The 16,116-nt window shown below is 41.9% G+C and overlaps 2 protein-coding genes across 6 annotated transcripts in view; one reads left to right on the top strand and one right to left on the bottom strand.

The window, feature by feature from the left end:
* The window catches only part of ARID4A (AT-rich interaction domain 4A), a 95,529-nt gene extending 92,518 nt beyond the window's left edge, over positions 1–3,011 (top strand). For all 4 annotated transcript variants that reach the window (XM_056544990.1, XM_056544991.1, XM_056544988.1 and 1 more), the window contains exon 25: positions 793–3,011. In XM_056544990.1, the coding sequence (XP_056400965.1) occupies positions 793–896 (104 nt within the window). In that variant the 3' untranslated portion in view covers positions 897–3,011. The remainder of the gene's footprint in view (positions 1–792) is intronic.
* A 5,423-nt stretch (positions 3,012–8,434) lies between these two features.
* On the bottom strand, positions 8,435–13,584 carry TIMM9 (translocase of inner mitochondrial membrane 9). 2 transcript variants are annotated; one of them, XM_056546826.1, is made up of 4 exons: positions 13,122–13,262; positions 12,774–12,839; positions 11,945–12,040; positions 8,435–9,426 (listed from the first exon to the last, which is right to left on the bottom strand). In XM_056546826.1, the coding sequence occupies exons 2-4, from the start codon at positions 12,810–12,812 to the stop codon at positions 9,292–9,294; spliced, it is 270 nt and encodes an 89-aa protein (XP_056402801.1). In that variant the 5' UTR covers positions 12,813–12,839; positions 13,122–13,262; the 3' UTR covers positions 8,435–9,291. The 2 variants fall into 2 exon arrangements, with proteins under 2 accessions (XP_056402801.1, XP_056402800.1); XM_056546825.1 differs by lacking the exon at positions 13,122–13,262 and adding an exon at positions 13,309–13,584 and having other exon boundaries at positions 8,436–9,426.
* Positions 13,585–16,116: the final 2,532 nt, after the last annotated feature.

The raw sequence follows: 16,116 nt of genomic DNA, 5'->3' as shown, positions 1-16,116 counted from the left end.
TGGACCGTCGTTTGTTGAAACCATCGTATGTTGAGGGATCCGTGCAATGTAAAGTATAGGACAGTGGTCTACAACCTGCAGACCTCCAGATGTTGCAAAACTACAACACCCAGCATGCCCGGACAGCCGTTGGCTGTCCGGGCATGCTGGGAGTTGTAGTTTTGCAACATCTGGAGGTCCACAGGTTGAAGACCACTGGTATTGGAGGTTGTACTCACCTGTCCCCGCCGCTCCGGACCGTCACCGCTGCCCTGGATATCGCCGTCCATCGCTGTCGCCGCGTCCCCCGGGTGTCCCCGACGCTCCGGCAATGCCTCTGCTTCCCCGGCATCCTCGCTCTCCGTCGCCGCCATCACGTCGATACGCACGCCGCCCCTATTGGATGACGGGACGGCGTGCGCAGCGACGTGATGACGACTATGGAGAGCGCCGACTATGCAGGGGATCCCTAAGAGAACGCGCCGGAGCCCCGAGGACAGGCAAGTGATCGTCAGCGGACCACGATATCACGTAAACGGCTATCCGGTGGCAGCTGAAGCAGTCTACGCTGCCGGATAGCCGTTTATGCAATGGCCCCGACATACAAAAGCATCATATGTTGAAATGATCGTATGTCAGGGCCATCGTACGTCAGGGGGGTCACTGTTTAGCAATTAGCAAAAAAAAAATTTATTAAGCACTAGGTTTCATAAATTTTTTTCTGTATAGTGCAATGAAAACTTTCCGATACATGTTATATGTATATATTAATTTATTTTTTCTCTTTTTATTTTTATTTTTTTCATTCATCAGTATCCAATACAGGAGCATCTATGTCATCTGCGTCTTCAGAGACTGGAATGAGCCCATCTTCGTCCTCTCCCCCACAGAACACACTTGCTCTCGAGTGCAGGTGATATGCGCACTCGGTTCCACCTCAGCAGTCTGCTGCCATGGACACTTATTTTTCCTTTCCCCCCCAACCACACAAAAGCACTCAATCGGTTTGACATTGCCAAGTAGTTTATTTTTTATTTTATTTTATTTTTTTCAAAGATCTCCTCTGCTGGATTGCTTTTTTTTTTTTTCCCATTTCATGTGTCTTTTTTTTTTTTTCTTTTTTTCTTATTAAATAAGATTATGATTTAGGAATAGGAGACTAGCAGTCAGCGTGCCACAATGGCATCCTATTTTGTTCAACGCAAAGAAATGACACATTTTTTAAAATAGACAAATGTCTGAATAAAATTTCAAGGAGCTCCCAGAATAAGGAATTCTCCCCCCCCCCCCCCCTACCTTGTGCCCAGTACAAAAAGAAAAATACCAAGTGCATACAATAAACATCGGCATGCTATGACTGCAGCTGCACTTTACGACAAAGCTGCAAAGTTTAGCTCCGGATGTATTTTTCCAGGCTTTGTTTTCGGAAGCACTTGCAATGTACAGAACTGCCAAAGTCCAATGTATTCAGCAGAGTGCCCAGTTTTAAAGCTGTAAGCAAGACAAAATAAGTTGTGAAAGGGAATGTAGTGGACTGAAAACTACATGAAGAAAACTAGTCTTCCACTTTTTACAGGAATTTAGAGCACAGCATTATGCAACTATTTTAAATGTTTATTAATGTTTACAGTGGAATTGTGAATACGTTTTCAGTGGACTATCTTATCCCTTGACAAATCTATTTTGTCTTTTTTTTCTATGTAATTTCAGAGTTTTTATTTTGTTACAAAAAAGACAAAAAGAAAATATATGACAACAGCGAAATTATTTAACAAGATTTCTAAAGCTGAATTTTTTTTGTGTAAAATAAGGTATTAACTTGCAACTTGTTAAATATATTTATTCAGACATTGGATGTTGTATTTTTATGTATTTTTTAAAATATTAATAAATAAATAAAAAAAAATAAAAAATAAAATAAGAGAAGGGTCTTAGCTTAGTTCTCTCTTCCAATACACCTGTAGCTCTTAGCCAGGTTTGAACATTGTGATTGCCAAAAAAACAGGAGTTACTCCTTAAAAAAAAAAAACAATATTTATTATTCTTTTTTTTTTGGGAGAATCCAATCCCTGTTTTGGCAAAATAAAAAATCTACTCTGTGCAAACCCGGGCTTAGCATAATTTACTGCGTTTTGCTTTACAACACTGAAAATAAATTTTCTGTATTCTTTACTCATTTTAAAACCTCCTTGCTCCTTCCCGTTTTCAGGTAGCCCTTCTTTTTTGTACATTTAATATACTGCCAAACTAATTTTTTCTATCCAACATGTTGAAGAATTTTATCTCCAATTGTTGCGATGCAGCATTACAGCAAAGAAGCGTATACACGAGGACTGTGGTTCATTCCATAGGCTAATACATTATGTAAATACTTCTTTCTGAAACCTGTATATTTAAGAGTTTTTTTGCATATACATTATGTACAAAAGTTTTTTTATCAATTTTTTTATTCATGTTTGTACATTAAAAAGAGGGTTTGAACCCCTTCTTCTGTGTTTAATATGTGTAGAATAATGTAGATTTCTCTCTAGAGCAATGTTTTCCAACCATTCAAACAAACCGTTGTCTTAGGCATAACCCCCACTATTCATATGGTCTGAATATCACTGTTTGTGTGATTGATACATCATGAATGATTGATTACTTTTATGTGTTTTTTTTATTTCACCTTCACAAGATCAGGCTAAATTGTTGAGAGGCTCAGACTACGGCTGGGTTGTGCAAAGAACGGCGATCAGGAATGGTTCTAGACTGTATATCAGAAACTTGTTCACAATCGCTGATAATCTGAGCAAAACACTAAAATGGGTAATAATTGCTAAAATAGAGATTTTTTTTATTTTTTCCCTTTTATTTTGCTGCATTGTGAACTTGTCTGATTGTTTCCAGCACAGATTAATTTACCTTCTCAGCTGCCAGAGGGGTTATACAGAAAGTACTCCTGTAATATGCACTTTTTCTGTTTTTCTTAAGCAACGCAGAGTTGTGTATGTAAACAGCGCTCATTGAAGAGCATCAATAAAGGCCATGGTTTAAACTTAGCTACTTTTTTTGCTCCTTTTTGTATGTTTTTCCTCCATTAACAAAAAACCATACACATGTAATTTCATTTTATTACAGAAACACTTAGAACAAAACTAAAGTAATTTTCCAATATATTTTCTGTATCCATTACTCACAACTTACAAGATCTTTGCTTGCTGTCATTCAGAAAAGCAAAGTTGTTTTTTTTTACTTAAATCCAGAGGTTAAAGGTTTAAACGGGTACTTATTTTTTTAAATCAACTGGTGCCAGAAAGTTAGAGATTTGTAAATTACTTCTTTTAAAAAAACCTTAATCCTTCCAGTACTTATTAGCTGCTGAATACTACAGAGGAAATTATTTTCTTTTTGGAGCACAGTGCTCTCTGCTGACATCTCTGTCCATTTTAAGAAGTGTCCAGAGTAGGAGAAAATCCCCATAGCAAACATATGCTGCTGTGTACAGTTCCTAAAATGGACAGAGGTGTCAGCAGAGAGCACTGTGCTCATGATGTCAGCAGACAGCTGTGTTCCAAAAAGAAAAGAATTTCCTCTGTAGTATTCAGTAGCTAATAAGTACTGGAAGGATTAAGATTCTTTAATAGAAGTAATTTACAAATCTGTTTTATCTTTCTGGCACCAGTTGATTAAAAAAAAAAAGTTTTCCACCCCTTTAAAGGGGTACTCCAAAATGGGCTGCCCCATTATTCGGAACATTTTGCTCTGAACGCTTGGAGCAGGTTGTGGGGGTCGTGACGTCCCGACCATGCCCTCAATATGTCACACCACGCCCCCTCAATGCAAGTCTATGGGAGGGAGCGTGGTGGTCATCACGCCCCCTCCCACAGACTTACATTGAGGGGGTGTGGTGTGAGGTCACAACCCCTGCCGCCGTCACCTAGTGGTCTAAACTAACGCTGGGTGCTGCACAGAGATTGCGGGGGTCCCAGCTGCGTGACCCCCACGATCAGACTTCTTATCCCCTATCCAAAGGATAGGGGATAAGATGTCTAGGGGCAGAGTACCCCTTTAATCGTACTTTTTACACTGCTCTCTTGGTGGAGTGATCAAAAATAAACTACTCATCTACTACTGATCCCCCGTCTTTTCCATTTTGATGCGGCTCAGGTGAAATAAGTTACTGCTGTGCCCAGTATTTGGCTGACATTTATCATTGTCTTTAGACTTTATTTGCGCCTTAAATTATTATTTTTTTTGCACCTTTTGGTTTACACATTTCTGCTGATTTTTAGTTGAACTGCACTGATTTAATGGCAATACACATGATATGGAAGTGTTTTAGGGTTTTACTAACTGCGCCTTTGTGAAAAGGCACAAAAAAGGTGCAAAGTAGAGTTGGGCGGTATGAGCAAAAACGTGTGTCCTGGGCGCTGCTTCTCTCCCAACACCAGCCAACAGCTGCGCTGTCCCCACATCATGTGACCCGCATACGCTCCTCTGCTCATCCTCCTATGAGTTACGGGCCGCCGGTGCTAGAAATCTGTTCTGTAATACAAATAACGTTTCCCGGGCTGAAAAAATAAACTTTAACTAACATGCCTACGTTCTCCTGTTGCTCTGTACCGTCTTCACTTTCCTGCGCTGCAATCCTCTTGCTGTTTCCTTGGGACGGGAAAGTCACAGAGCCGCCAGCCTATCATTGGTCGGGGCTGGACATCGCTGCAGCCGGTGATAGACAGAGCGGACTGTCATGTATGAAGCACTCAGCACTTACATGAGTGCACTCAGCCTATCAGTGGCTGAGGCGGGACAGCACTGCGGCCGGTGATAGGCTGACAGCTTTGTGATGTTCCCATCCCCAGGAAGCAGGTGAGGTTGGTGATGGGTGGAATTTGGACCAACATGGGAATGTAGGCAGGTGAGTTAAATTTTATTTTTGCAGCCCGGGCAACGTTATTTGTAGTACAGTACAGCTTTCTAGCGCCAGCGGCCTGAAACTCATAGGAGGAGGAGCAGAGGAGCGCTTGCGGGTGACACGATGTGGGGACAGCGCAGCTGATAATTCATTGGGGGGGCGGAAGAAAAGCAGAACAGCGCTTGCAGCAGATAATTCACTCATTCGAGGGCGGGGGGGGGGGGCAACTGGTATTGCGCAATGGGCAAAATTCATATCGTGCAGGGGAAAAAATTCCGTATGAACCGGTATACCGCCCAGCACTACTGCAAAACCACTGAAAAGTCTCAAACTGCACCAGCCCAGACTTAGCTTTTTGGTGTATATGAGAGAAATTTCAGTAAATGTGACCTGCACAAAATGTATTAAATGCTCTGTGACCATTTTATAAAACTGACCTGGTCCTACATGTGCCTGGCTTGTTGATGCCAGATCTGATGTCCATCATATGATCAGGGCAGATTTTTATTTACTACAAGTGAACAATGAATGACATCTTGAAAAGCATCTTGAAAACCATCAGGATATCTTAAAGGGTTGTCTGGCTTCCCCCCCCCAATCCTGGTAAAATAAAAACTGCTCCACAGTTAAATCCCAGACTCTTCCCCACAGCTAGAGATGAGGGAACTTACAGTAAATTCGATTCGTCACGAACTTCTCGGCTCGGTAGTTGATGACTTATCCTGCGTAAATTCAGCTTTCAGGTGCTCCGGTGGGCTGGAAAAGGTGGATACATTCCTAGGAAAGTCTCCTAGGACTGTATCCACCTTTTCCAGCCCACGGGAGCACCTGAAAGCTGAACTAATTTATGCACGAAAAGTCATCAACTGCCGAGCCGAGAAGTTCGTGACAAATTGAATTTACTGTAAGTTCCCTCATCTCTACCCACAGCCACTCTAGTCCCATCTCCCTCTAATCTCTGCCAGGAATGCCGCAGTAATGGGTATACAGGCACATTACTGTAGTCAAAGCTGTATAGATTATTTTTCTAATCTTAGAACAATAAATAACAAGACCAGGAAAAAGTAATGTCATGCCGTCCTCTTTAAAGATCGAAATAGCAACACTTATGATTTTTTTTTTTTTTAATACATTTCCCCATTAAAAGTATACACAGTATAGTTAATTCATTGTTAGCCTGGCACTTGTCTCATGCACTGCACAATTTGGAATTTTCAGAACACAAAGGTGAAATGTTCACCTGTGGCAGATTAGGCCTTGTCCACATCTGCGTACGGTGGAATTCTATTGCCGCAGAGTCCTATTGATTTAAATGGGGTTCTGCTGCAATGTTAACACTGGAGAATTTCCTCGCCAGATGCTTCTGCCATGGAAATAATGTTTTTGGCATCCGCAGAAAGAGACTTGTTGATTCTACAGATTTGGCAAGGAAATCCATTGCTGTTTGAGACGGTGCATTTTCGAGCGGTCCTAGCTCCAGCGTGTTCTACTGGAGCTCAGCTGTCTGTGGAATTTCCGCATATACATTTTTCTGTGCAGACATTCGTGTGAATATAGCCTTGGGGTCCATTGTGCAATGAACCGTTCTGCTCAATTTTTTTTTGTGTTTACTCCAGGAAACTAAACCAATAGCCCATCCTTTCCCTTTCATCAGCCTATTTAATTGTCTAAATATCATTCATTAACTATATAGAGCTGTTTCCCCCTCTTTGATTGTCACATGCATGAAGGGAGGGAATGGCGTCATCCACTCTGTCTCTATCCAAATCCCTCTCTGAAAGCAGCCCCCACTCTCCTGAGACATAGATCACATGTTTCTGCCCTGCAATGATGAGTCAAGCTCCCTTTAGTGCTGTGAACTGGGAGGTGTGTGCAGCCTTAGCCAATCAGACACTGAATCTCTCTGCTGCTCAGAACAGGAGGGTGGGGGCAGGCAGAGAAGATGTAAGCAAGGGAGAGACAAAGAATATCAAGCAGCCAGATAAGACAACAGACAAAGTATTACACCCACAGACATCTTATCCCCAATCCTGGGACCCCCGTGCAGCACCCAGCATTCTAAACACTATGTTTAGAACACTGGGGTTTGGGTGGCCGGAGACATGACATCACACCAAGTCAAAGTTGAGATCCCCGCTCTGGAAGTCCGGGCAGTTGTAGTTCTGCAACAGCTGGAGGTTTGCGCCCCCCCCAATGTAAATGTACAGGGTACATTCACACGGGCGGCTTTACAGCGAGTTTCCAGCTTTAAGTTTGAGCTGCAGCAAATTTTCCGCCACAGCTCAAACTCCCAGCGGGAAACTCACTGTGAACCCCCGCCTGTGTGAATGTACCCTAAAAACACTACACTTACACAAAATATAAAGGGTAAAACACCTACATATACCCCCCCCCCCCCCCCCCCCAAAATAAAAATTCAAAATGTATCATACGGCAGCGTTTCCAAAACGGAACCTCCAGCTGTTGCAAAATAACTCCCAGTATTGCCGGACAGCCATTGACTTTTAAGGTATGCTGGGACCTTTGCAACAGCCCATATGTGGGTGTAAAGTGCTCTGCGGTTGCACAACAAGGCTCAGAAGTTAGAGCGCACTATGTACATTTGAGGTCTAAATTGGTCATTTGCACAGGGGTGGCTGATAGTTACAGCGGTTCTGACAATAAAAAAAAAAAAAAAAACACGTGACCCCAGTTTGGAAACTTCACCCCTCAAGGACCGTAACAAGGGATATAGTGAGCCTTAACACTCCACAGGTGCTTGACAAATTTTTGTTAAATATGGACGTGAAAATGAAAAATCTGATTTTACGCCAGTGGGGTGTAAATACTCACTGCACCCCTTATTAAATTCTGTGAGGGGTGTAGTTTCCAAAATGGGGTCACATGGGGGGGGGAGGTCCACTGTTCTGGTAGCACGGAGGCTTTGTAAACGCACAAGGCCCCCGACTTCTATTACAATCAAATTCTCTTTCCAAAAGCCCAATGGCGCTCCTTTTCTGAGCATTGTAGTTCGCCCGCAGAACACTTTACATCCACATATGATGTATTTCCATACTCAGAAGAAATTGTGTTACAAATTTTGGGGGGGATTTTTCTCCTATTACTCCTTGTAAAATGAAAAAAATGGGTTTACAAGAACATGTTAATTTTTTACACTAAGATTTTGAATTTTCTCCTCCACTTTGCTGCTATTCCTGTGAAACCTAAACTTTCTGAAAGTCATTTTGAATACTTTAAGGGGTGCAGTTTTCATAATGGGGTCCATTATAGGGTATTTCTAACATAAAGACCCTCAAATTCACTTTGAAACTGAACTGGTCCCTGAAAAATTCTGATTTTGAAATTTTCATGTAAAATTTGAAAATGGCTACTAAACTAAAAAGCCCTATAATATCTTCAAAAAGTAAAAACATGTCAACTTTATGATGCCAACACAAACTAGACATATTGTATATGTGAATCAAAATATCATTTGGAATGTCTATTTTCCTTACAAGCAGAGAGCTTCAAAAATGCTAAATTTTCTAATTTTTCATGAAATTTATTTTTTTTTCACCAAGAAATGTAGCAGAAAAGTATTGACAAAAATTTACCACTAACATAAAGTAGAATGTCAGGAAGAAACACTCAGAATCAAATTCATAAGTTAAAGCATCCCAGAGTTATTAATGCTTAAAAAGTGACAGTGGTCAGAGTTGCAAAAAAAATAGACTGCGTCCATAAAGGGGTACTCTGCTGCCCTGCTTCCGGAGCTCCGTTCCCCATCGTCCGGAAGTGGAGATCGCGGGGGGTCTCAGCAGAGGGCCCCCCGCGATCAGACATCTTATCCTCTATCCTTTGTATAGGGGATAAAATGTTTTTGCCCGGAATACCCCTTTAATGCAGGGGATGGGTTATGAGTCATTGTTTTTCCTCTCCCAAAAGTTTTAAGTAGGAAGACCTGAATTCCTTTTCTTTAAGGATAGAAAAAAAAGGAGACTGAAAATGATTGAAGGGAACGTCATTTATCATTGTTGGATTTTTAAATAAAAGAACCTTATCTAATAAACCCTTCACAATAAAAATACAGGGATATGTTCCAATGCATTCTCATGTTTATTTCACTAGAATATTATGACTTCCACTCATAGCATAAGGAGCCATGGTCTTCACATAACATCTTCCAAACAAGTCAGCTTGAAATAAGGATAGTATTCAGAATGTCTAATGGTAGACACTTGTTAGGGAGCACAGTCTACAAATGCCTCTACAGTCTCTTCTGATGTCGGTCATTCTTCAGCACCATCAATGCTCAAGTCCTGGGCTCTGCTGGGAGTAGACCGGCACATTTGTCTCTCCGGAGCGTCCTCTTCTGGACAGCGCAGCATATTTTGGCTGGACTGGTAGGACCTTGAACAGTGGTCTGCACTCGGCTCTTATCGAGGCTGGCCCAGAAGTCCTGCTTTAGCAGCCAAAGCCTCATTCTGCTGTATGTGGTACTCCTGAAATCTCATGGATATTCTTTGTGTCATTTTTAGGTACTTCTGTAGACAGTGCTCTGAGCACGAAATCTAACAGCAGAGAAAGAGGAAATATGGTTATTTAGGATTTCGCGATTTTTCTTTTTACAGGAAGTATATGGAAAAATTAAATGATCTGTCCTAGTGATGTGATTGGCGTACGGCTCTGATAACTGCTGTAAGTGTGCATCCATCACATGACCAGGACAGACTTTTTGTTACTGAGAATAAACAGTGTTGGTTCCTACTGAATGACAGCAAGCATGAGGAAGATACAGAAAGCATGTTTAAAACATTACACTACACAAATAATAAACTTTAGGATAGGGTCACATGTAGCATATACACTGCGTATTTCGTGCTGCAGGAAATCTGCCAAGCAGTGGGAAATACGCAGCATATTTTGTTATAAGCAGTGAGCAGACACCCAAGGCTTCCCTGCCGCAGCCCTATTTGTGCAGGGAAGGGAAGCCTTGGGTGTCTGCTCACTGCTTATAGCACAATATGCTGCATATTTCCCGCTGCCATGAGCAGACAAACAGCTTCCCTTTCGCAGCCCTGTGAGGCTGGCACGCATGTCAAAGTCACACCGGCATGCTGGGCCTGTGGCAGGAAAGACCTGTGTCTGCTCATAGCGAAATACACTGCAGATTTCCCACTGCCTGGCAGATTTCCTGCAGCATACTCAGAGTTGTAGTTTTTCAACAGCTGGAGGCACCCAGGTTGGGAGACACTGGGTTTGATATATCTATCCAGATTTTCACTAGTTTACTTTTACTTTGATAGTTAGGCACTACTGAGACCCCCACTAGGGATGTCCCGATACCATTTATTTTTTTAAGACTGAGTACCGATACTTTAGTACTGGCCTATACCAATTATCGATACTTTTTTCAATGTCATGTGATTGTTTTTTTTTTTCCCCCCTTAAGGGTACATTCACGCGGGACGGATCCACAGTGTATTTTACACTGCGGATTCGCCGCTGAAGGACCGCCACGTGGTGCCTTTAGATGTGCCTGCTAAGGAGCAATAAGCTGCTACGAGAAGACACACTGCAGTCACATCGCTTCAGTGTGTCTGCTCGTAGCAGGGCATTTTTAGATTTAAAAATATATTTTTTTTTATTTGAAAACTTAAAAAAAAAAAAAAAAGGGGGGGAATTCAAAATTTTTTTTATTGGGAAGGGGTTAATTCAAATTTTACTATTTTTTGCAGGTTATTTTTACACTTTTTTTTTGTCCCAACAGGACACTATTACATGCAATCTATAGATTGCATACACTGATCAATACCATGGCTGGCAGCAGTAAAGGAGCAACGATCAGATGCACGGAGCAGGGTAAGGGACCTCCGGCCGTCCTCACAGCTGATCGAGACACCGTGATTTCAATCATTCTCCATGAGGCTTCTGAATATTATCTAGGCAGGTAATATTTAGAAGCCTCATGGAGAATGATTGAAATACTGGCTGCCCACGTGTGCCACGGCTCCATTCAGAGGACATTTGTCCTCTATTCTTTGATTTATCTATTCAGTGATCCGCTAGTTATCCCTATATCCAGTAAGTAGTGGATTCATTTAATCACGGGAATGCCGCATTTATGGTACATTCACACAGATTTGATGTGCTGTGTTTCAAGGGTTACTTCGGTGAAAAACTATATTTTAATTCAACTGGTGCCATAAAGTTGAACAGATTTGTAAAGGACTTCATTTTAAAAATCTTAACCCTTCCAGTACTTATCAGTTGCTGTATGTGACACAGGAAGTTCTTTTCTTTCTACATTTCTTTTCTGTCTGACCACCTCTAAGTCAGGAACTGTCCAGAACAGGAGAGGTTTGCTATGGGGATTTTCTCCTGCTCTTGACAGTTCCTGACATGGACAGAGGTGTCAGCAGAGAGCACTGTGTTCTGACAGATTAGAAATTTAAAGGAGCACTCCGGTGCGTGTTTTTATTTTATTTTTATTTTTCACGTGAGGCTCAGCGTATCACCAGCTGCAGCAGTGTCCTCCTGCGGCTGGTGATACGCTGAGCCTCACGTGACTCTTCGACTTAGAGGAAGCAGAAGAAGTCGGGGACCGGAGAACGGGACATTGATATCAGCGCAACGGGGGAACGTAGGAAGGGGAGTTAAAGTTTGCTTTGTTTTGCGTGGCAGCCCGTGCACAGAGGGTTAAAGAAAAAACGCACCAGAGTACTTCTTTAAAAAGAAAAAAAACTTCCTCTGGAGCATACAGCATCTAATAAGTACTGGAAGGGTGTAGATTTTTAAATAGAAGTAATTTACAAATATGTTTAACTTTCTGGCACAATTGATTTACACAGCATCAAATGTTCTGCAAACACTGATGGGAAGACTTATCAAAATGTGTGGAGAGGAAAAGTTGACCAATCAGATCGCTACTTTAATTTGTAGAAATGCCTCTGAGAAATAAAAGCAGCATTCTGGTTGCTATGGGCAACTTTTCCTCGGTTTTGATAAATCTCCCCCATGCATGTGTAATTGTAACCTTAAAATGGTTAGACATCCTCTATGCTTCTCTGATAAAGCCACAAGACAAACCTCTTCAGGCTTAACCTCTCGTGTAGTAAAGTCTTTCACACAATCCAGGAAGCAGTTCTCTGTCAGCTTATTGTAAGTCCCAAGAAATTCTTTAAACTGTGAAAATAATAAAATAATAATAATAATAAGTCAGTGAACTGGTGATCACAAGTAGAATCATGCCAGAATATAGCTGAACTTATTGAGGAACATATATATATATATATATATATATATATATATATATACACACACACACATTTCTAGACAACACTGTCAAGTCATGTAATACAGGATCATATTAAAGGAGAACTCCGGAATAGGAAAATTGTCCTCCATACTGGCGGCAGTAAAAAAAAAATTAAATAAATAAACAGGTACATACCTTCCTTCGCTCCCCCGGTGCCTCCGGTAACCGGCTCCGGTCTCCGTAGCGATCCTCTTCCTGGTTTCCGGTGGTCGGCGAGTCATACTGCGCTCAGCCAATCACTGGCTGCAGTGAAGTCCGGACTCGGCCGGCGATAGGCTGAGTGGCAGTGTGAGAACGCTTCAGGACACAAAATTCTTCACTACATCGGCACCTGCTGCCGGGTCCCGAAAACGTCACACTGCCGCTCAGCCGAGTCGGGACTTCGCTGCGGCCGGTGATTGGCTGAGTGCAGTATGACTCACCGACCACCAGCAACCAGGAAGGAGATCACCGCGGAGATCGGAGCCGGTTACCGGAGGCACCAGGGGAGCGAAGGAAGGTATGTACCTGTTTATTTTTTTTACTGCCAGCAGTATGGACAATAATTTTCCTATTCCGGAGTTCTCCTTTAAATAGATTCTGCTTCTCGTCTCCACCTACCTGTTTTATTTGATCTGATTCTGAGATCTGAGCCGCCATATCTTCTGGAATTTATAAATCAGTCACCTGAAAACAAGAAAAGACATCAAATCGCCACATCTTGAATGCGCCCTTGAAGGGTTAAATGCCAGATGATGTAATGTTGGTATAGAACAGGGTTTTCCAACCAGTGTGCCTCCAGATGTTGCAAGACAACAACACCCAGCATGCCCGGACAGCCTTTGGCTGTCCGGGCATGCTGGGTGTTGTAGTCTTGCAACAGCTGGAGGCACTCACTGTGATAGATGAATGAAGGTCATGAAGTGATACATGAAGGGGCTCGTGTCTGAGAAGGTCACTTAATGTCACCTGTAACCCCCGGCAATACAAGCCACACACTGCTGCATACTCCTCCTATGCACCAAGGGTGTCCCTAGGACACAGCAATAAAAAATAAACATTTGATCACCCTGCTCCCTCAATATGTTGTCAGCCAGTGACACATATATGTGCAGGCTCCCTCCTCAACCATCCCCCTTCCCCAATAATCACTGACCTCCTCCCCCGCAACAGCTCCACTCCGATCTCCTTGATTTTGCAGGAGGAACACGTGGGGGCGGGGCGGCAACGATTTCAGCACTGCAGATTCGTCGCAGATAATGAACGACGCTTCATTAAAATACGCAATAAAATATTCATATTCTCTCTCAGGTCACTCGTTCTATCGCCCTATGATTCTCCTTTATAGTTACTCGGGCAATTCTTATATGCTTTTTTTCTTTTTCTTTTATGGAATGTTCAAATGTTAAAGTTCAGCTAGGTTTACAACCGGCTACCAGGACGTTATTGTGCATCACCATTTACCCTCCTGTGGAAACAATAGCATATATATTAAGTTCCAAGTGACTTTTTATTTAATGTTCGGTTTTATAAATACAGAAAGTCAAATGAATGGATGGAACAATGGGTTCCAAATCATATAAGGAGAGACCAAAAACTTCGAATGAGCAAGACCAAAAGAAGCAAAACATGCATTTTTCAGCTTTTCCTGGTTCTCTGACATTTCAATAATAAAAAAATAAAAAAATAAAAAAAGTATGTGAACACAAAGTATTTTTGTCCCTAGTTAGGCCCATAAGAAAAGAAAATTGCACATAAAGCCATGTTCACACACAGCACAATGGGAAATTTAAGGCAGATTAAATTAAATTAAATTGTGTGAAGAAAGGGTAAGGCTTGGTTCACACAACAATTGTATTTAAAGGGGTACTCCAGTATTTAAAAATGTATCCCCTTATCTCCTGCATGGCACCCAGCTCTTCTTGCGTGGATTGACACCCACCCCTTCCATGAGATACACAAGTGCAGCAAGTAGACAATTATATCCCCTATCCTTTGTATAGGGGATGCATTTTTTTTAAACCGGAGTACCCGTTTAAGTTCAACAAATATGTTTTGTACTCTGGAAAGAGACAAAAACATATACATTAATGGATGCAAAAAAAACAGGTGTTACACAGCGGAAAATGTTTCCCACTGACTTACATTATTTAAAAAAAAAAAAAAAAAACGACATCGTTTTTGCATACAGCAAAATAAAACATAATGAAACATAACCAGTGAAATGTAAACACAAAACGCAGTGTGAACTCTGCTAAATGAAAAACGACTAACAGGCGATTGATGTCTTTTGCCAATTTCTGCTTTGGTGTACTTTGGCCATACTGTGCCTTTCTTTTGACCACATTTTGGTCCATGTTTGGTGCTGTACCTTGTACGATCTTTCCACCAGTTTTTTGGACCAAGTTTTGGACCATTAACATTAAAGTGTTTCTGTCATTTAAAACAGTTTTGACATGTTGCCCAGGCATGTCAAAAGTTGGGATTGCACGTATGTGTTTCCCACCTGAGTTTTGGGTCCTTCTGGAAGCACCCTCCTCCTTCTTATTTCCTAGTTCCTCCTGCCTGGTGACAAATCTTCTCTCAGTGGTGAAGCAAATGATACCCTTATACATGTTACGCCCCACCCCTCCTGATATCTCTGATTGTCAGGAATCGTTAATTTCTAACGATAATTTGTTTTCCCTTAGTCCTAACAGTAGCACAGATGGGTATTCCACCCCCCGCGAACTGGTAGGACAGATGGAATTTTTATTGATTAATAAACTAATTAGCAAACCACACCCACAATACCCTGTATAAAGGAGGGGTCACCCTCTGTCCCCTTGTGTTGTAACAAGAAGAACTAATAATAATAATAATAATACTAGGGAGGGAAAGTTGTGCTACTGTTAGGACTAAGGGAAAACAAATTATCGTTAGAAATTAACGATTCCCTTACGTCCTAACCAGTAGCACAGATGGGGATATGGCAAGCAGAATACCCTATGAGGGAGGGCTCCCATGCCTGGCGGCAGATAATACTGACCGTCCAAAGGAAGAGTAATCGGCAACTCTACTATCAAGCCTGTAGTGGGTGATAAAGGTGGAGAGTGAACTCCAGGATGCAGCCTTGCATATGTGTTCCAAGGGAACTAAATTCCTTTCCGCAAAGGAAGTAGATACAGACCTGGTAGAATGAGCTCTTACGAACTCAGGAGGCTCCATGTTCTGAGATACCATTGCTTCACAAATGGCATTTTTTACCCATCTACTGATGGAAGGTTTAGAGGCTTTGTGACCCTTCCGGGCCCCTGCAAAAAGGATTAGTAGATTTTCATCCTTCCTAAACAGCTTAGATCTTTCTAAGTAGATCCGGAGACATCTAGAAATATCGAGGCAATGCAGGCCTCTTTCTTCGTCAGTGGATGGACGTGGAGCTAGGACTGGAAGAGAAATTATTTGATTTATGTTCTGGAAGGATGGTACTTTAGGGATAAAAGATGGAATAAATCTCAAAAGTACCCTATCTGGCAAGAATCTTGTATAGGGTTCAAACGCAGAGAGCGCTTGTAATTCACCAATTCTCTTGGCAGATGTTATAGCCAGTAAAAAAGTTGTTTTAATGGTAACAAACTTTATGTCCACGTCCTCCATAGGCTCAAAGGGAGGAGATGACAGTCCCTTGAGTACGACTGATAAATCCCAAGTGGGAACTGGTTGTATAATTGTAGGTTTCAACCTTGAGGCCCCTCTCAAGAATGTTTTGATCAGTGGGTCTTGAAATAAAGGCTTATTAATGTAAGCCGAAATGGCCGAAACTTGGACCTTGAGAGTAGAAGGAGACAAATTCTTGTCTAGTCCATCCTGGAGAAAGCTGAGAATGGTAGGAGCAGCTATATCTCTTCCAACTTGCTTCTTGGAGCACCAAGATTGGAAAATTGTCCAGATTCTTTTGTATGTCTTATTGGTTGACTCCGCTCTG

The sequence above is a fragment of the Hyla sarda genome, chromosome 11 (assembly GCF_029499605.1).
Source record: "Hyla sarda isolate aHylSar1 chromosome 11, aHylSar1.hap1, whole genome shotgun sequence".
NCBI lineage: Eukaryota > Metazoa > Chordata > Amphibia > Anura > Hylidae > Hyla > Hyla sarda.
Note: the sequence above shows the minus strand (reverse complement) of the source record. Positions and strands in the feature narration are given on the sequence as shown.

Coding starts and splice junctions, on each gene's coding strand:
- TIMM9 (XM_056546825.1), bottom strand. CDS start 12,812: ATGGCGGCTCAGATCTCAGAATCAGATCAAATAAAACAG. Junction 12,041..12,773: donor AATCAGATCAAATAAAACAG/GTAGGTGGAGAC, acceptor TTATTTTCACAG/TTTAAAGAATTTCTTGGGAC. Junction 9,427..11,944: donor GAGAGGTTAAGCCTGAAGAG/GTTTGTCTTGTG, acceptor CTCTGCTGTTAG/ATTTCGTGCTCAGAGCACTG.